General features: G+C 38.5%; 1 protein-coding gene across 2 annotated transcripts; it reads right to left on the reverse strand.

The window, feature by feature from the left end:
• Positions 1 to 4,845: 4,845 nt before the first annotated feature.
• On the reverse strand, positions 4,846 to 8,732 carry LOC123959474 (beta-1,3-galactosyltransferase 1-like). 2 transcript variants are annotated; one of them, XM_046033555.1, is made up of 3 exons: positions 8,564 to 8,732; positions 8,242 to 8,341; positions 4,846 to 7,887 (listed from the first exon to the last, which is right to left on the reverse strand). In XM_046033555.1, exons 2-3 carry the CDS (start codon positions 8,274 to 8,276, stop codon positions 6,645 to 6,647), a joined length of 1,278 nt encoding a protein of 425 aa, XP_045889511.1. In that variant the 5' UTR covers positions 8,277 to 8,341; positions 8,564 to 8,732; the 3' UTR covers positions 4,846 to 6,644. The 2 variants fall into 2 exon arrangements, with proteins under 2 accessions (XP_045889511.1, XP_045889510.1); XM_046033554.1 differs by having other exon boundaries at positions 8,547 to 8,732.
• Positions 8,733 to 14,422: the final 5,690 nt, after the last annotated feature.

Raw genomic sequence — 14,422 nt, forward strand, 5'->3', positions numbered from 1 at the left:
TGGAACAGACAACAGACCTCTGCCCGAGGATCTCAAGGTACGTGCTGGTGCGTATGGGACTAAAAGTTCAGAAATATAACAAGGCGAGAGGCCATGAAGAGCTTTAAAAGTGATCAATAAAATTTTAAAGTCAATTCTAAAACATACTGGGAGCCAGTGTAATGAAGCTAAAATAGGAGTAATGTGGTCATATTTCTTTGTTCTGGTTAAAAGCCTGGCAGCTGAGTTCTGGACAGTCTGGAGTCGATCAATAGATTTTTGGGTTAAACAGGTGAAAAGGCTGTTGCAATAATCCAGGCGTGATGAGATGAAGGCGTGTAAAATGGTCTCGTGTCCTTAAAAGTTAACATAGATCGAATTTTTGCTATATTTCTAAGTTGATAAAAACATGATTGAACAAGCTTTGTGGTGTGCTGCTCGAAATTTAAATTACTATCAAATTGTATCAAATGTAGCGACGCAGCTGCATTAAATTCTGTGCCATGTAAAACCACAATCAGAAATTAATGTGATCCATAAATTAAAGCCACATATACATACTTATTTTATAAGACAGATAGAAAATCTCCCAAAAATGTATAATATGTCAATTTAGTATTTTATTATTCTTTGTCTTGGAGGAGAATCCTGCTCTAACTTCAGTGAGCTTTTAGCGGTGGGTTAAAATTTATGCATCATTTCTTTTACCCTATATTTGTTCACAGTTTGGCAAGTTGGCACCATTAAAAGTATGCTGAATTAGCTATCAGCACTTCCGTTTTGCACGGTGCCCATGGATGTACAGACATCTATACTCTGATACTGAAGAAAACCTAAAGACATGGTGATTCTCAGGTTCTGCAGCCTGTTTGTTTGTCTGTTTGATTTCTGAGGTGTCACTTTGGGCTCTGGATGATTGTGACGGCATTTCTCACTATCATTACAAACCAAACAATCAATCAATTGAATTATAGAAAAAATAATCAGCAGGTTAATCCATAATGAAATTAATAGTTAGTTGCAGTCTGTTACATATTGGTTGCAAATGTGCTGCAACAGCAATAAAATCCTGTTTTTACGTGAATGCATGAGCAATATTAATGTAATAACATGTCACAGGGGACAGTTTACTGCTTTGAGTACTTCTAACAGAGTTTTTTTACAGTGTGGTATTAGCATTTTTACTAAAGTAAAGGACCTAAATACTTGCTCCACCACTGAGTGTGACTTGAATCCAATGTGGGACAGTACTAAAGTCTACCTGTACCTGGATTTCACAGGAGTACTTTCTTTTCATGCCCTTTTTTAATTCTACTCCACCACATCTCAGAGGGAAATGTACTTTTTTCGTCACTACATTTATCTGACAGCTTTAGTAACGAGTTATGTACAAATTAGGATTTTTACACACAAAACATATTGGGCCCTATCTTGCACCTGGCGCAAAGCAGCTCAAACAAGTGTGTCACTTTGTGTTGAAAAGTGGTGGGAACACTTGGATCAGGAGAAGCTGACAACGCATGATTTTTAACACTATTTTTAAGAGACAGGAAATGTTGAAATATATGAGCTGGGGATTCCCCCTCCCACATAAAATGGGAGCATTAAACACTTAATGACTTAATGTCCTGCATTCTGGAGACAATTTATGGTGTAAATGTCCCCATTTATATCTGGCAAATGACAATTCATCAATATAAAAATAGAACATGTGGGAGTAACATAATGTAGTAATCAGCTGCTTGGGGTTTTTTTAGCTTAAGTTACTTTTTTTGGACAATACACACTTGTTTCTTCTTCTTCTTCTTCTTTAAGTTGGATTGCATGCTTACTTATTGTGCAAGTAAACTTTCCTCAAAGCATTTACATTTGTTAGTTACCTTTTTTGGTGCAAACTATTTTCAGAACATTTTTAACAAATGCTTTCAAAAAGTGGTGGGGAAAAATCAGCGATTTTAAAAGTGGTGGGGACATTTCCCCAGCGTCCCCAGTGTATATGACACCTGTGGGCGCAAAGTGCAGCTCAAGTGTCATTGCTAGTTTCCAACCGACGCAGGTGTCATGTTCACGCCCAGCGCGCAAGTTATTTAAATAGCATGTGTATTGTCGCCCATCTGTGAGGCCATGGTTGGTCTTAAAATGAGGTGTGGTCAGGCTTATTGTTGGGACAGCAGAAAGCGATTGCACACTTGACCAAAAAAAAAAAAAAACTGGTATAAAATCAACGGCGCATGATTTCACAGTTTTTATTTTATTTTAGGGGCGCATTACTCCGATGTTAATAGAAGACACTGTGCGTATTTACGCAGGAGGCACAGCAGCCTAACTTCATTGTAAATGCATCTAATGTTAATTCTGTGTTGTTCTTCACATCCAAAGGTCTCACACACAGTCCAGGTTCACACAGTGAAACTGGAGAAAAGCAGTCGTCCTCATGATCAATCCTGAGCTCCATCAGAGCGACTAAATTATTTCAGAATCTAAAAGTTCGATTCTGTTTCCTATAGAGAGTTTCCTCTGTCATGACATGTCACGTTTATAACTACAGATTTTTTTGTTTTGCTGCTTTAATAATAATAATAATAATAATAAATAATAAATAAAAGCACCAATAAATGTCCCACAGTATGGCTGTGACTTTACTGACTGACAGCAGCCTCTAATCATTAAAGTAAATTGTTTACGCCTTCACAAATGTGAAGATCTGCTGCTGTTCCTTTTAATTATTTAAATTTTAAATTTTGGGCTCTGCCTAACTGTGACAGGATTTCTCAATATTTTCAGAATTTCAAAAACTTTATTAATGGAGAAAATAATCAGCAGATTAATCCATAATGAAAATAAGTGGCGTGGCCACTGGTACGTTAAATGTCAATGAACATTAACACACAAACTGCTCGTAATTCGGGACTGCCCCGGATGTTTCGGGACTTCTGGTCACCCTAGGCTAAAGCATGAGGAGTAATAATCTGATGATGTAATAGTCACAGGACCTTTTTCTTTCTGCATAGAGTCCTTTTACTTTTACTACTTTAAGTACAATTCCTAGTTATACTTTCATACTTATACTTGAAACATTTTTACAGTGTGGTATTAGTACTTTGACATTTTTTTGCTTGACCCCCCCAAAAAAAAAGATGTTTCCGGGGTTAACAGCAGTGGCAGAAATTATACACATCCAAACACAGAAGTTTTTAAAAAAGTGTTGACTTTTAATATTCTGTACATTAGCAAACACCTTGGCTCTTGCCTGTTAACAACCTTATATACGTGCAGTGACATTAGCGCAACATTGCTTATAAATAAACTAAAAGATGAACCATTTATTTGTCATGTATGACACACGAATGACTAAACAAAACACTGTGAGTTTACATGTGACATTATTTAGTTGCAGTGTACAAAATGTCCACTTGGTGTCTCTGCATTACAACAATCATTGGGAGACACTTTCCAGCATTTACATCCCTCACTTTTCATCTGAGTGCAACAAACTGTCCAGAAAGAAGAACAAGAATATCCACATTCATCAATTCGCTACACACGAATCAATTGATTTCTTTGTTGTCGTAGTTGTAACAGCTCAAACTTAAAACGACATTATGGACAGCGGAATTAAACAATCATTGTTTGTCACTATATGGATTAATTGATTTGTAATAGGACGCAGCATATAGAGGTTTTTTCACCAACCTTTTTTTCCACTTTACTGTATAATAAGGGTACAAAACACATGCACCAGCCATGATGATTTAATCCATGAATCAACCATTAAGAACAGAAGAGTTTATGTGATTAGTTAATGGCAGTTAATGAATGTTATTCTGCAGTTAATTCATACATTAACTTGATGTAGCAGCTGCAACGTATTTGTCAGTCTGTTGTATTTGATCCAGCAGAACAGAACCAGTTCTCATAGAAATAAAAAAGCTCTTTCTTATAAACTGGCTGTCAGAGGCAAACATCTGCATGCTGCAGCACGAGAAGACCTCTTGTTACGCTCTACAGATTTTATGAACCGTTAAAATGAACTGTTGACACACGTTTAAACATGTCACTCATACAGCAGCAAGAAACGTAATCATTACATTTTTTTTACACTCTTGCTTGTGACTGTGACTTTTCTGTGTATCTGGAGTCCGGGGGTCTCATTTATAAAACTGCACATAGGAAATACTACTAAAGGTTGCATATGGAAGTTCACACAAAGGAAGGTGCATCCCTCCTGAGTGGTGACGGTGGTGGAAGGGGACACGTTGCACATGTATTCCACTTGTGTTTAAACATTTATGTACACAAACACTCCACTCACTCATCGAGCCGGCCCGTGAGTTAAAAGGAAAATTACTTTATGCTTTTTACACTGGTACACTGAAAGATTTACTTTCTACATAATAGTGTGGTAATATTTTTTTTTTTCATGCCGTGTTTTTACAAGCAACGCATCACATCCAGACGCTGGCGCGCAGCGTTTGGCTAAAATAGGCTGCCACAGGGTTACGAACATGTGATAACAAGAAACTATGAACTTGTATTTACTCGACAGAGGCCTCATTTAAATGTAATTTGTCCTCCTGTTCACCTTATTTATGAGAATAAACTGCACTGCATGGAAGTATTAATTAATATGATTCCCAATTAAACTGCACAAAATATTTGATGCGTTCTTTTGCAGCAATAGATCTCAGATTGTGTTTAATTTTCCTAACTCGTGGTTCTTTTTGTGTGTGCGCTGCAAATGATCTTAAATAATGTTTTTGATGTGCACTTAAGGGAAAATCAATCAAACGGGTGTTTGCTTTTGGTCTGTTTTACAAATGAACCCATATAATTATTTCAAATAATATTAAGTCTTTTTGGCAGAGGTAATATTTTAGATTTATTTTACACAGTAGTATCCATTTCAAACCATTTCATCCTCCTGCCATGTAAGTGGCCATTTGGTATAGCCTAAGCATGGCTCAGAGTTTGGTGGGAAGTGGCGTTCTCACATTTCCAGCTCTGTTTTAGTCGTACGCACCGTTTATAAATGACACCCCGTGTTATTTTTGGCAAATAAACAAATGTAAGTGATTGTAAGTTAACATTCATTAAGCACTCATTAATGACTCATAGTGACTTCATTATTTCTTAATTGTGTGCAACAACAATTCACTGTTTGCTATTCAGGTAGGCGGCACGATTTCTTTCATGATTTTTTTAATCATCAATATTTTTTCATCCAGATAGTTAGACATTGGAAATCGGCTGCTGTGTCAGTTTGAATTTCCCCTTCGGGGGATCAATAAAAAATCTTATCTTAAGAGCTCTGGAGGATCTTGGAAATACCTTCAGATCAACAGTGTTTTTAAAACACCCTTGTGGGTTTTTCAAACATCGGCAGTAAATTATATTTTAGAGAAACTGCTACTGGTAACCTTTGTGACCCAAAATGTAAGCTAATACATGAGAGAGTGAAACTGGGGGCTTTTCCCAGACCAGTTTGACTGATACCAAACTGGTTTTAACTCTCTCAAATTCAGAAAGCAAACAAGCTAATTAGCAGATCTTTACTGGAACTGCTGGGATTAGTAACGGTAATGTAATTTCTGAATTACTTACACTACTTGTTACAAAAAAAAAAGTAATTACATTACTGTGAAGCATTACAAAGTAATGCATCCTACACTATTAGTAGAATTATTTAAGCACATGTTTTGTATCCCTATTAGAAAGTGTTGCTGTTAATACAAAAATAAATAATAAATGATTGCCTTATGGCTGGATATTGTAAACAACTCACTGTACTAGTGAGTTTTTTATTTAAGGGGCCAAAAAGGGCCCTCAATTTCACCTAAAACTAGTCAATAATTTCCCCCCTCCATTCATTTTTACACCCAGCTTTAGATGTGTGACGCACCGGATGTATAAAACAACCTTGGTCTCACAGTGAAGTTGTTCTTTGTGCAGTGCTGCATGAATTTCCCTGTCACGGCTGCAGCCCACATCATCACTGTTACTGTGTAACTGTTACTTCAGTTAAAACTGTGAAAAAACGTTTACAAACTAAACAGAGAGGACACACAGTTCAGATCCCATCAGGGCAAAGTATGTTTTCCCATTTTCTCCAGTCCTGCCTCTACCCTGCAGTCATGAAGCGCAGTAATGCACGTCTTCCCTGAATGCTGTGACATGTTGCAACAAGTCTTTTACACAAGAGTGAGAAGAATCTGCACAAATAAATGACTCATTGTAGTTCCAGTTACAGTGTTTGCGTGATGCGGAAACATGTATGTCTCATATGTCTGATGAGACACTTTAAGATTAATTTCAGCCAATTATTAACTATGACATCACTGATTTTACCGAACAGCCTGTTAATCACTTTGAACAGACTGTTTCAACACTCTCTGTAATACTTCCTTCATTCTTTCATGTATGTACGTTCACCAACCCTGCAGTCGAGGACAGAGAGGGCGAAAACTCCTCTGTTGTGTGCTTTTAAATCTGAGAGGGGAGGTGAAAAGGTGTTTTTATACAGCAAATTTAGGATTTTAAACACAGAAAAAGTAGAATCAATCAACAGGTAACAGGAGCTGAGAAATTCAGTCCTGGTTATTAATATCTTACTCTAAGATCCTTCTTTAGCTGCATCATACAGTATTTTTGTTTTTTTGTTTTACAGATCAGCAGTATGGACCTGGTTTTTTAAAGTCTTTCCAAGCCCACACTCGATCACTGTGTTCATGTGTAGTGGTTGCTATTAGCTTGGAGTAAGCACAGCGACTGTACTGCACAGGAAAGACCTGAAAATAACCCCAGTCTGGGGGGTCGGTGGGAGGGATACCCAGGTGCTGCATACACAACCCCAAATACACGTCCTCAATGTAAATAGCTTTAATATGTCTGGATGCCTCCACAAGCTTTTTAGGGAGGTCTAGAGACAAAACGTAGCCCAGACCCAAAGCATAACGTGGGTACACAGACCCAGGGTAAATCTCCTCAGGTACGTACCACTTTGAGTTTCGATCTCTCAGGACTACACCTCCTCTCGCCACCAGTCCGCTCATGTAGTTTGTCTTTGGAGCGTCTAACAACATGTTTATGAGCTTGGCCACATTTAGAAACATGTCTGAATCAATCTTCATGGCGTAAGAGGCGCTGGAGCAGTGGGCGTCCAGCCACTCCAGCATCATCATGGTTTTGATGGTCAGGTTCTTGTAGCAGTCCAGGAAGTTGCCCTGGATCAGGTCTTGATGCTCAGTGCTCTCCTGCAGCAGCTCCTTTTGGCGCTGCTCTGCTCCCTCTCCATTGTGCAGCCCCAGCAGGAAGAACAGCGTCACCACTTTGTCCAGCACCAGGCTTTCACCTCCCCAGGTGCTGCGGATGATGTCACGATGGGCCCTGTTGTGGGGCGCCACAGGAACCATCAGAACCACGTAGGGCTTCTTCTGCTCACATCGCTTAGGCTCATTTATAACAAAGTGGTACTTATACGGGTATTCCACTAAGTACGGCCCCGGAGACACATAAGGAACCGGTGCTGGTGGCACAGGTTCTTTTTGTGTTGCCACCGAAGTAGTTGTAGTGGCGTTTGTCACCTTTGTTGGTGGGATTTTCCCAGTTTGAGAAAATGCAGATGAGGTGGTCCCAGCTTTAAACCCAGAAGCAGAGACCGGTTCTGATGCAGGTCCAGGAGTGCTGGAGGAGGCTAAATTTTGTGTCTGACTGTTAAATGAACCCCACCATTTTGATGCATTGTATTGCAGCCACAATTTTGGGTTCCAGTTGGACGCCATGTCATTAATGTTTGTGTTATAAAGAAATAAAACTGCTCCCAACACTAGCAAGAAGAAGAAGCAGTGGCGCCGCGACCAACTGAACCACCTCCTGCCTTCTGCAATCTTCCCTCCATCCACCATTCCCTGGCTGTAACGAGAGATAACACATGGAAACTGGCTGAGAAAAGGAACGAAAACGGTCCTGTTATGTTTTAGCTCTTAAATTAAACAATAGCAAAGTATTTGATAAAATACTAGTGTTAATGAATAATTAATAAATTAACAGTTATAAATAAAATGCTCCTCACCGGCACAAGCTGGGAACTGTCTCTCACAAGAATTGTTTCACAGATAAAACCCTCTCATGTTTCAGCTTTACATCTTTTTCAGAAATCTTACACAACTAACATTAACACTGTCTTCCTTCTTCTTTTCTACTTCCTTGTTAGAACGAAATACTTAATGATTACAGAAACTGAAATTAAAAAAAAAGCTTACATACCTTTTTCCTCTCTTTGCAAAACCATTTTCCAGCATGGTGACCCTCCTCAGTCGTCTTGTTTAGATATGTCGCAGACAAAAAGTTACAGAGTGTTGCTCCACTGAAAAATTCATGACAGGATTGGCATTCAGTTGCAGTTAAGTGTGACTTTTATCTGTCTGTTACAACAAACTAGAGCAGCAAAGAACATTAAGATAACTTCCACTGTTTAAACACCTTGCCATGTCTCTAACGCACCGTGTCGCTACACTTGACTAGTGAGTTCCTGGGTCTAACAAGTAACCATGGCACTGTCCTTTTTTTACCTGCAGAGGAGCCACACCTTTGTTTGCACCACCCCCTTGGTTTGCAAGTGTTGTTTCTCCTCAAAGCCAATGAAAAGCTTGAAATCCTCCAGAGGCTTTGGGACCTCTTAGCTGAGCTGTTACTCCTTTATCACACAAATGACACCTGTTTCTGTTTCTGTGTGAAAGCCAACAACAAATGGTTTACTAATTCCATGGAATTTGACAGGTTGTATCATAACATTCAGGTGTTCACAGTTGTATAATTCTATATATTTATTTTTTCTTGTGCTGGTGGCATTGTTGCTGTGTGTGTTTCTCATAATGAATGGTAAGGTAAGGTATTCAGATCAGAAAGTATGTTTGTTGTGCAGAGTGGACCCTGTCAGTTTTAGATATTATTATTTTGTTATTAATGATTGGTTGGTTAAGATGGGATTAATTGAAACATGGTGAAAGACAACAAGCAGTCATGCACCACGAAACAAAGTGAGCAAAGTATCAAATGCTTACAAACTTCCTTTTATTATTAATAGGATAGTGTGGGGTAAGACGCCCCTCCCTTAAGCTCAATATCTATTTGCTGACACAATATTTTAAGATTTTATAGGGTTTTTTTGTATCTTGGAGATGGCCTTGCTTAGGGAAACATCATATAAAGTAAAATAAATACCTACAGTTGACAGATTAATTTGAATTTAATCAAATTTTCCCCAGCTGGTGGGGTTACACTTAAGCTCAATGTCTATTTTCTGACATATTAAAGAACATTTTATAGTAATTTTTTTTGTATCTTTAAGAATGCCTTGCTTAGGGCAACATATTATAAAATAAAATAAATAGCTACAGTTGACTAATTTGTATTTAATCAAATGTAATTTTTAGGGAAAAGGCATTTTCCACATGGGGTAAGATTCCCCCTCTACAGTGTGAGATCACTTTAACAGGTGCAAATTACAGATAAAATAAACTACAAGTAGCTGGTTAAAAGCCAGGGGATTATAGACCTATGTTGTAGAAATAAACTTGCCTTGCCTTATGTTATTACCTTTCCTATAATTTATTTCTCAGACTTTTAAATAGTGAGGTTGCTGGAACTTCATTAGCAGAAAGTCAGTTAGAAATGTGAGCATATGTGAGTTTATAATCTCAGAATTTTACCTCAGACTTTCTGATATTTAAGTTGCTAGTTGGCTAAAGATTCTATCCAGTGTCTAAATAACATCTAACTTACAAACGATCAACCAGGAAGAGGCACAGCGACCGGGAGTTGCCATCTAACCCCAAACATACTTATCTAGCTTTTTACTCTTCAGCCTCACCTTAATGCAAATATACATAAATTGAACACAATAAAACAGCTTATTTTAAATAACAAAAAAATTAGATCAACTTAGAATGGCTTGGATCAAATAACTTCAAAAATTGTGATGAAACAGAGGACATTTTTAGTTTAGTGAGACAAGGGGCAGAATTACTGTATAATGTATTTCACATGTGCTTCTGCTTTATAGTGTTGTTGATTGTTCTGCACCATTGTTAAATTACATTTACTTCTTTATATTGGTCCTTTGTATATAAACTTTGACATTTTTGTACAGGCAAACAAGGAAACGCTTGGCCAGCCTGGCAGGTCTGGTTTGACTTCATTTTTACTTTCAGTGTCAGGTCATGGTGATATTTATCATTTTGCCACCCGTACTTTCTTACTGTACACATACCAACATCACCACACCTGCTAACAGGCTTTAGGCTAACGTTAGCCGCTCTGTTAAAAGTGAAAATACAAACAATAGAGCATAAATGACCTCTCACTTGTTGTGTGTTAGCTGAGCAGCTAAACAGGGTTGTGTTAGAATGAAACCACAGTCCGATCTTTGTATTTGGTTTTCTTTTAATACTTAACACTAACTATGAAAAAGTCAGCCGCAGCTCGCTTTTCAAAGTGACTCATGAAGCTAAAGTTAGCTTAATAAGCTAGCTAGTTGATAGAAACGTGCCATTGACTCATTTCAGCTGATAAGCAATGCCAGCCTTGACATGAGACATGAGTAACTGCTCTTATCTTCCTGTGTCTGATACCATGGACCCATTGTTTCAAACATTACCAAGAATTTTAAGCGGTAAATCTGCCACTATTATCAATGTAAACTGGATGGTCACACAGTTTTAAGTTCACATCAAACATTAAACTGAACCAAGAAGAAGGCACCACAGTAAACTTTGATAAAAACCAAAAGCAAGCAAGCATTGTGAGTTCGCTGTAAACATTGTTCATAGGTTCAGTAAATCACGTCACTGAAGGAGTCGTCCTGCTGTCGTCAGCAGTTCTCCTGTGTTCGTGAAGCAATAATGATGTAAGGAACAGTCTTTCTTCAAGAGTTTACCAAAGGCGAAGCAAGATTCAGAGTCAGAAGGGTGTATGTCAATACTTTCTATAAATATACTTGAGTGGTAATATTTTGGAATAAAAGAAATGCCTCGCAAACAGCTATTGAGCTACGTATGATATGATTTAAAGGGAATTTAGAAATACTGAGGTCAGATGTAGTGCAACCCTTCATAAATTTGACTTAAGCCACCATAAAAGTATTATAGTAGTATTTTCTACTGTAAAAAATATAGTTTTTGTACAGTGTATCCCCCTACATGACTGTCTAAAGGATTTTTCAATGCCAAGAATTATAATTCTCCTATAAATCAGCCTTCAAAAACTCACCATTCACCGTTTAATTTGTGTGTAAGCGTAAATTTAAGAAACTGTATTGAGGACACGCCCATTGCTGTTGTATTGAACTTCACTTACAACATGGAAGGAAGGAAAAGGTAAGACCAAATCAGTCATAGGTTCAACTTTATCCTCCTTACGTGAGTCACTCTGCCTCGTTCAGGGGGTTCAATAAATGTCTGCCGCTCACATGTTTATCTCAAAACAGGTGTGGCAAAGAACTTTAAGATATATTGACAAGCCATAAAGTTGAAGCAACATTTATATATATAAAGAAGCAGCTTTACTAGAGACAAGGTTTGTTTACTGAGTTTATGAGCAGCTGTTGACTTCGAGAGGGATTTCTTCAAAAGAACTGCTCCATTTAAACCCAAGTAAATATTTAATAATTCAGTTCTTTGTAACTTGATTCTTCATTTTTGTTGAGTTGCACGCTTGCCTGTAAAGGGTTTTACACTTTTGCATGTTCGGGTTGAACTGTTGTACAATGAGTAAAATACTCTTACTGATAACATAAGAACGGATTTTATTGGAATTAATTTATTGGAAATGTATTAATTTAATTTAATTTAGTGTACAAATTGAATTCCACCCTGTGAACATGCCCATGAATTTGCACTTATACATCATACAAATTTCCTGAGCTATCACCTGTTTCTGACAGTCTTGATTTAAAGAATTCCTTTAATTATGTTTCTTGAACACCTGCTAGGGCAAAACCCCCAAGCAAACCAAAACTAAATGACCTTACAAGCAACCAGAAACGCGTTCACACACTTTAGCCCTGCGTGGAATAACGCATCCAACACACAGTCATGTGACAAAACATCGCAGGGACCTAAACAAATTTATGATATTGTAATATATAAATACAATTTTATTGACATGAGTTGAATCTGGCTCAATCTTTGCTGCAAAAAACATATAATAATAATAATAATAATACCACCATAGTACCACCATGATAATAACTTATCTTTAAAAATTTTCCAGACTTACATTATTATAAGCCTCAGCAGCGTTCTGGTGTCTGACGACAAGCCTTCAAACTCACAGATCCGTTCAAACTAACCTTTTGTAACCATGTCTCACCAGCACTTGAAGCAACATGCCCTGAACATCACATCTTAAGAGAAATTGTGGTTTGTTTCAGCTACAGGTTAGACAGGAAGTCTAGAGAAATTAGATCTGTGAGATATGTGATCTATGCTTACCAAAAACACTGCACAGAGGTTTTACAACTCGCAGTCACTGTATCTTTTGTCACAACGATCATGGGATAAACAGTAAAAACACAATGTTCACGCTACAAAGTAAAATAGGTAAAAGTAAAAGGGTGGAGTGGCCAAAAACTGTGTTCCAGTGAAAGTATGGTTACTTTTTGTAGAAGTAAAAGTGGTCATCAAAATAACTACTTGAGTAGGAGTACAAAAATATTTACTAACTAGTAGTAGTAAAGTAACTTATGTGGATGTGACTGGAACTATTTCAACTACTGTTGGTCTTCCTCATGTAAAGGTAAAGAAGCAAACATACACTCATAACCTGCCACAGTACGCCAATCAGATTGTTTAAAAATATAATTTCTTTTAATGTTTCCTATATTACAGTTTTTCTCAAATGCTAAAACACAAAAGCCAATCCTCTAAACCAAATGACCAGTTGTCTAAACACATTTACTAAATCTAGCCATCATTTTCCAATATCATAAACACATTTCACATGAAGACACAATTCACAAAACACAATCCTCCGTTCACATAAATTTTAACACATTTTTCCTTGCTAAAACACAAGTTGCAAAAGAACTCTGCTCATATTCTCAAATGAAAGCTCATGTGATGCAAAATGCTTGCCACAGTCAGCAATATTTGAACAAAATGAACACACCTGGCGTCATTCATTACACACAACGACTCAAAATTGAAAACACCTGTTGCTAATGCTGTGACCACATGTATAAAAGCAAGTTCAGAGTGCACAGTTTGCTGAAGATTCCAAACAAACACAATGGATGAAGGCAGAGTCAGGGGAAGAGGTAATCGAGTCAGAGGAGGGAGAAGAGCTGGCCAACGAGGAAGAGGAGGAGGCCAACAAGGAAGAGGAGGAGGCCAACGAGGAAGAGGAGGAGGCCAGGGAGGAAGAGGAGCAGGCCAGGGAGGAAGAGGAGGAGGCCAACGAGGAAGAGGAGCAGGCCAGGGAGGAAGAGGAGGAGGCCAACGAGGAAGAGGAGCAGGCCAAGGAAGAAGAAGAGGAGGAGGCCAACAAGGGAGAGGAGAAGGTCCAGGAGGGAGAGCAAGACAACCTCGCACCATCATTACGGACGAGATGCGAGCAACAGTCATTGACCATGTCATTGTCCATGGCATGACAATGGCTGAAGCAGGACTAAGAGTCCGTCCAAACCTGAGTAGGTTCACCGTGGCCACCATTATCAGGGCATTCAGACAACACAACAGGTATTGTACTCTATTGCTTTCTTTGTCACAATACAATTTTACAAGCCTGTGAAAGTAGTCTATTAGTTTCAAATCAGTTGTTACTGTATTGTAAAACATGTGAATTGACAACACGTTTCTTTCTTTAGAGTTGAAAGAATGCCATATAGAGGTGGGAGGGTTGCCATATTTACAGCGGCACAAAAAACCCTCATTGTGGATATGGTTCGTGAGAACAACCTCATCAGACTCCGGGAGATCAGAGACAAAGTCATTGCCGATAATGTGAACTTTGAGGGCATTGTCAGCTTGGCCACAATAGACCGAGTTCTCCGGCGCCAAAAGATGCGGATGAAACAAGTCTATAGGGTTCCCTTTGAGCGAAACTCTGCACGACACAAAGACCTACATTACGAGTATGTGCAAGTAAGTATACATCCATGTTCACAGTACAGTTAATGATTATACTGTGTTGCTCAGTGGCCTACATTACTTCTGGACAATAGTATGCTACCTGATTGACTATTGTTCTGAACACCTGTGCACTTTCACATTTTCACGGAGGATATTACAGTTGGACGCGATGGCCAGACCTCATGAATACCTCTTCCTGGATGAGGCTGGCTTCAACCTGCAGAAACGAAGGCAAAGAGGCCGTAACATCATTGGCCAAAGAGCCATCACTGAGGTTCCTGGCCAACGGGGGGGGTAATATTACTCTTTGTGCGGCC

This window comes from Micropterus dolomieu, linkage group LG20 (genome assembly GCF_021292245.1).
Source record: "Micropterus dolomieu isolate WLL.071019.BEF.003 ecotype Adirondacks linkage group LG20, ASM2129224v1, whole genome shotgun sequence".
NCBI classification, from domain to species: Eukaryota; Metazoa; Chordata; class Actinopteri; order Centrarchiformes; family Centrarchidae; genus Micropterus; species Micropterus dolomieu.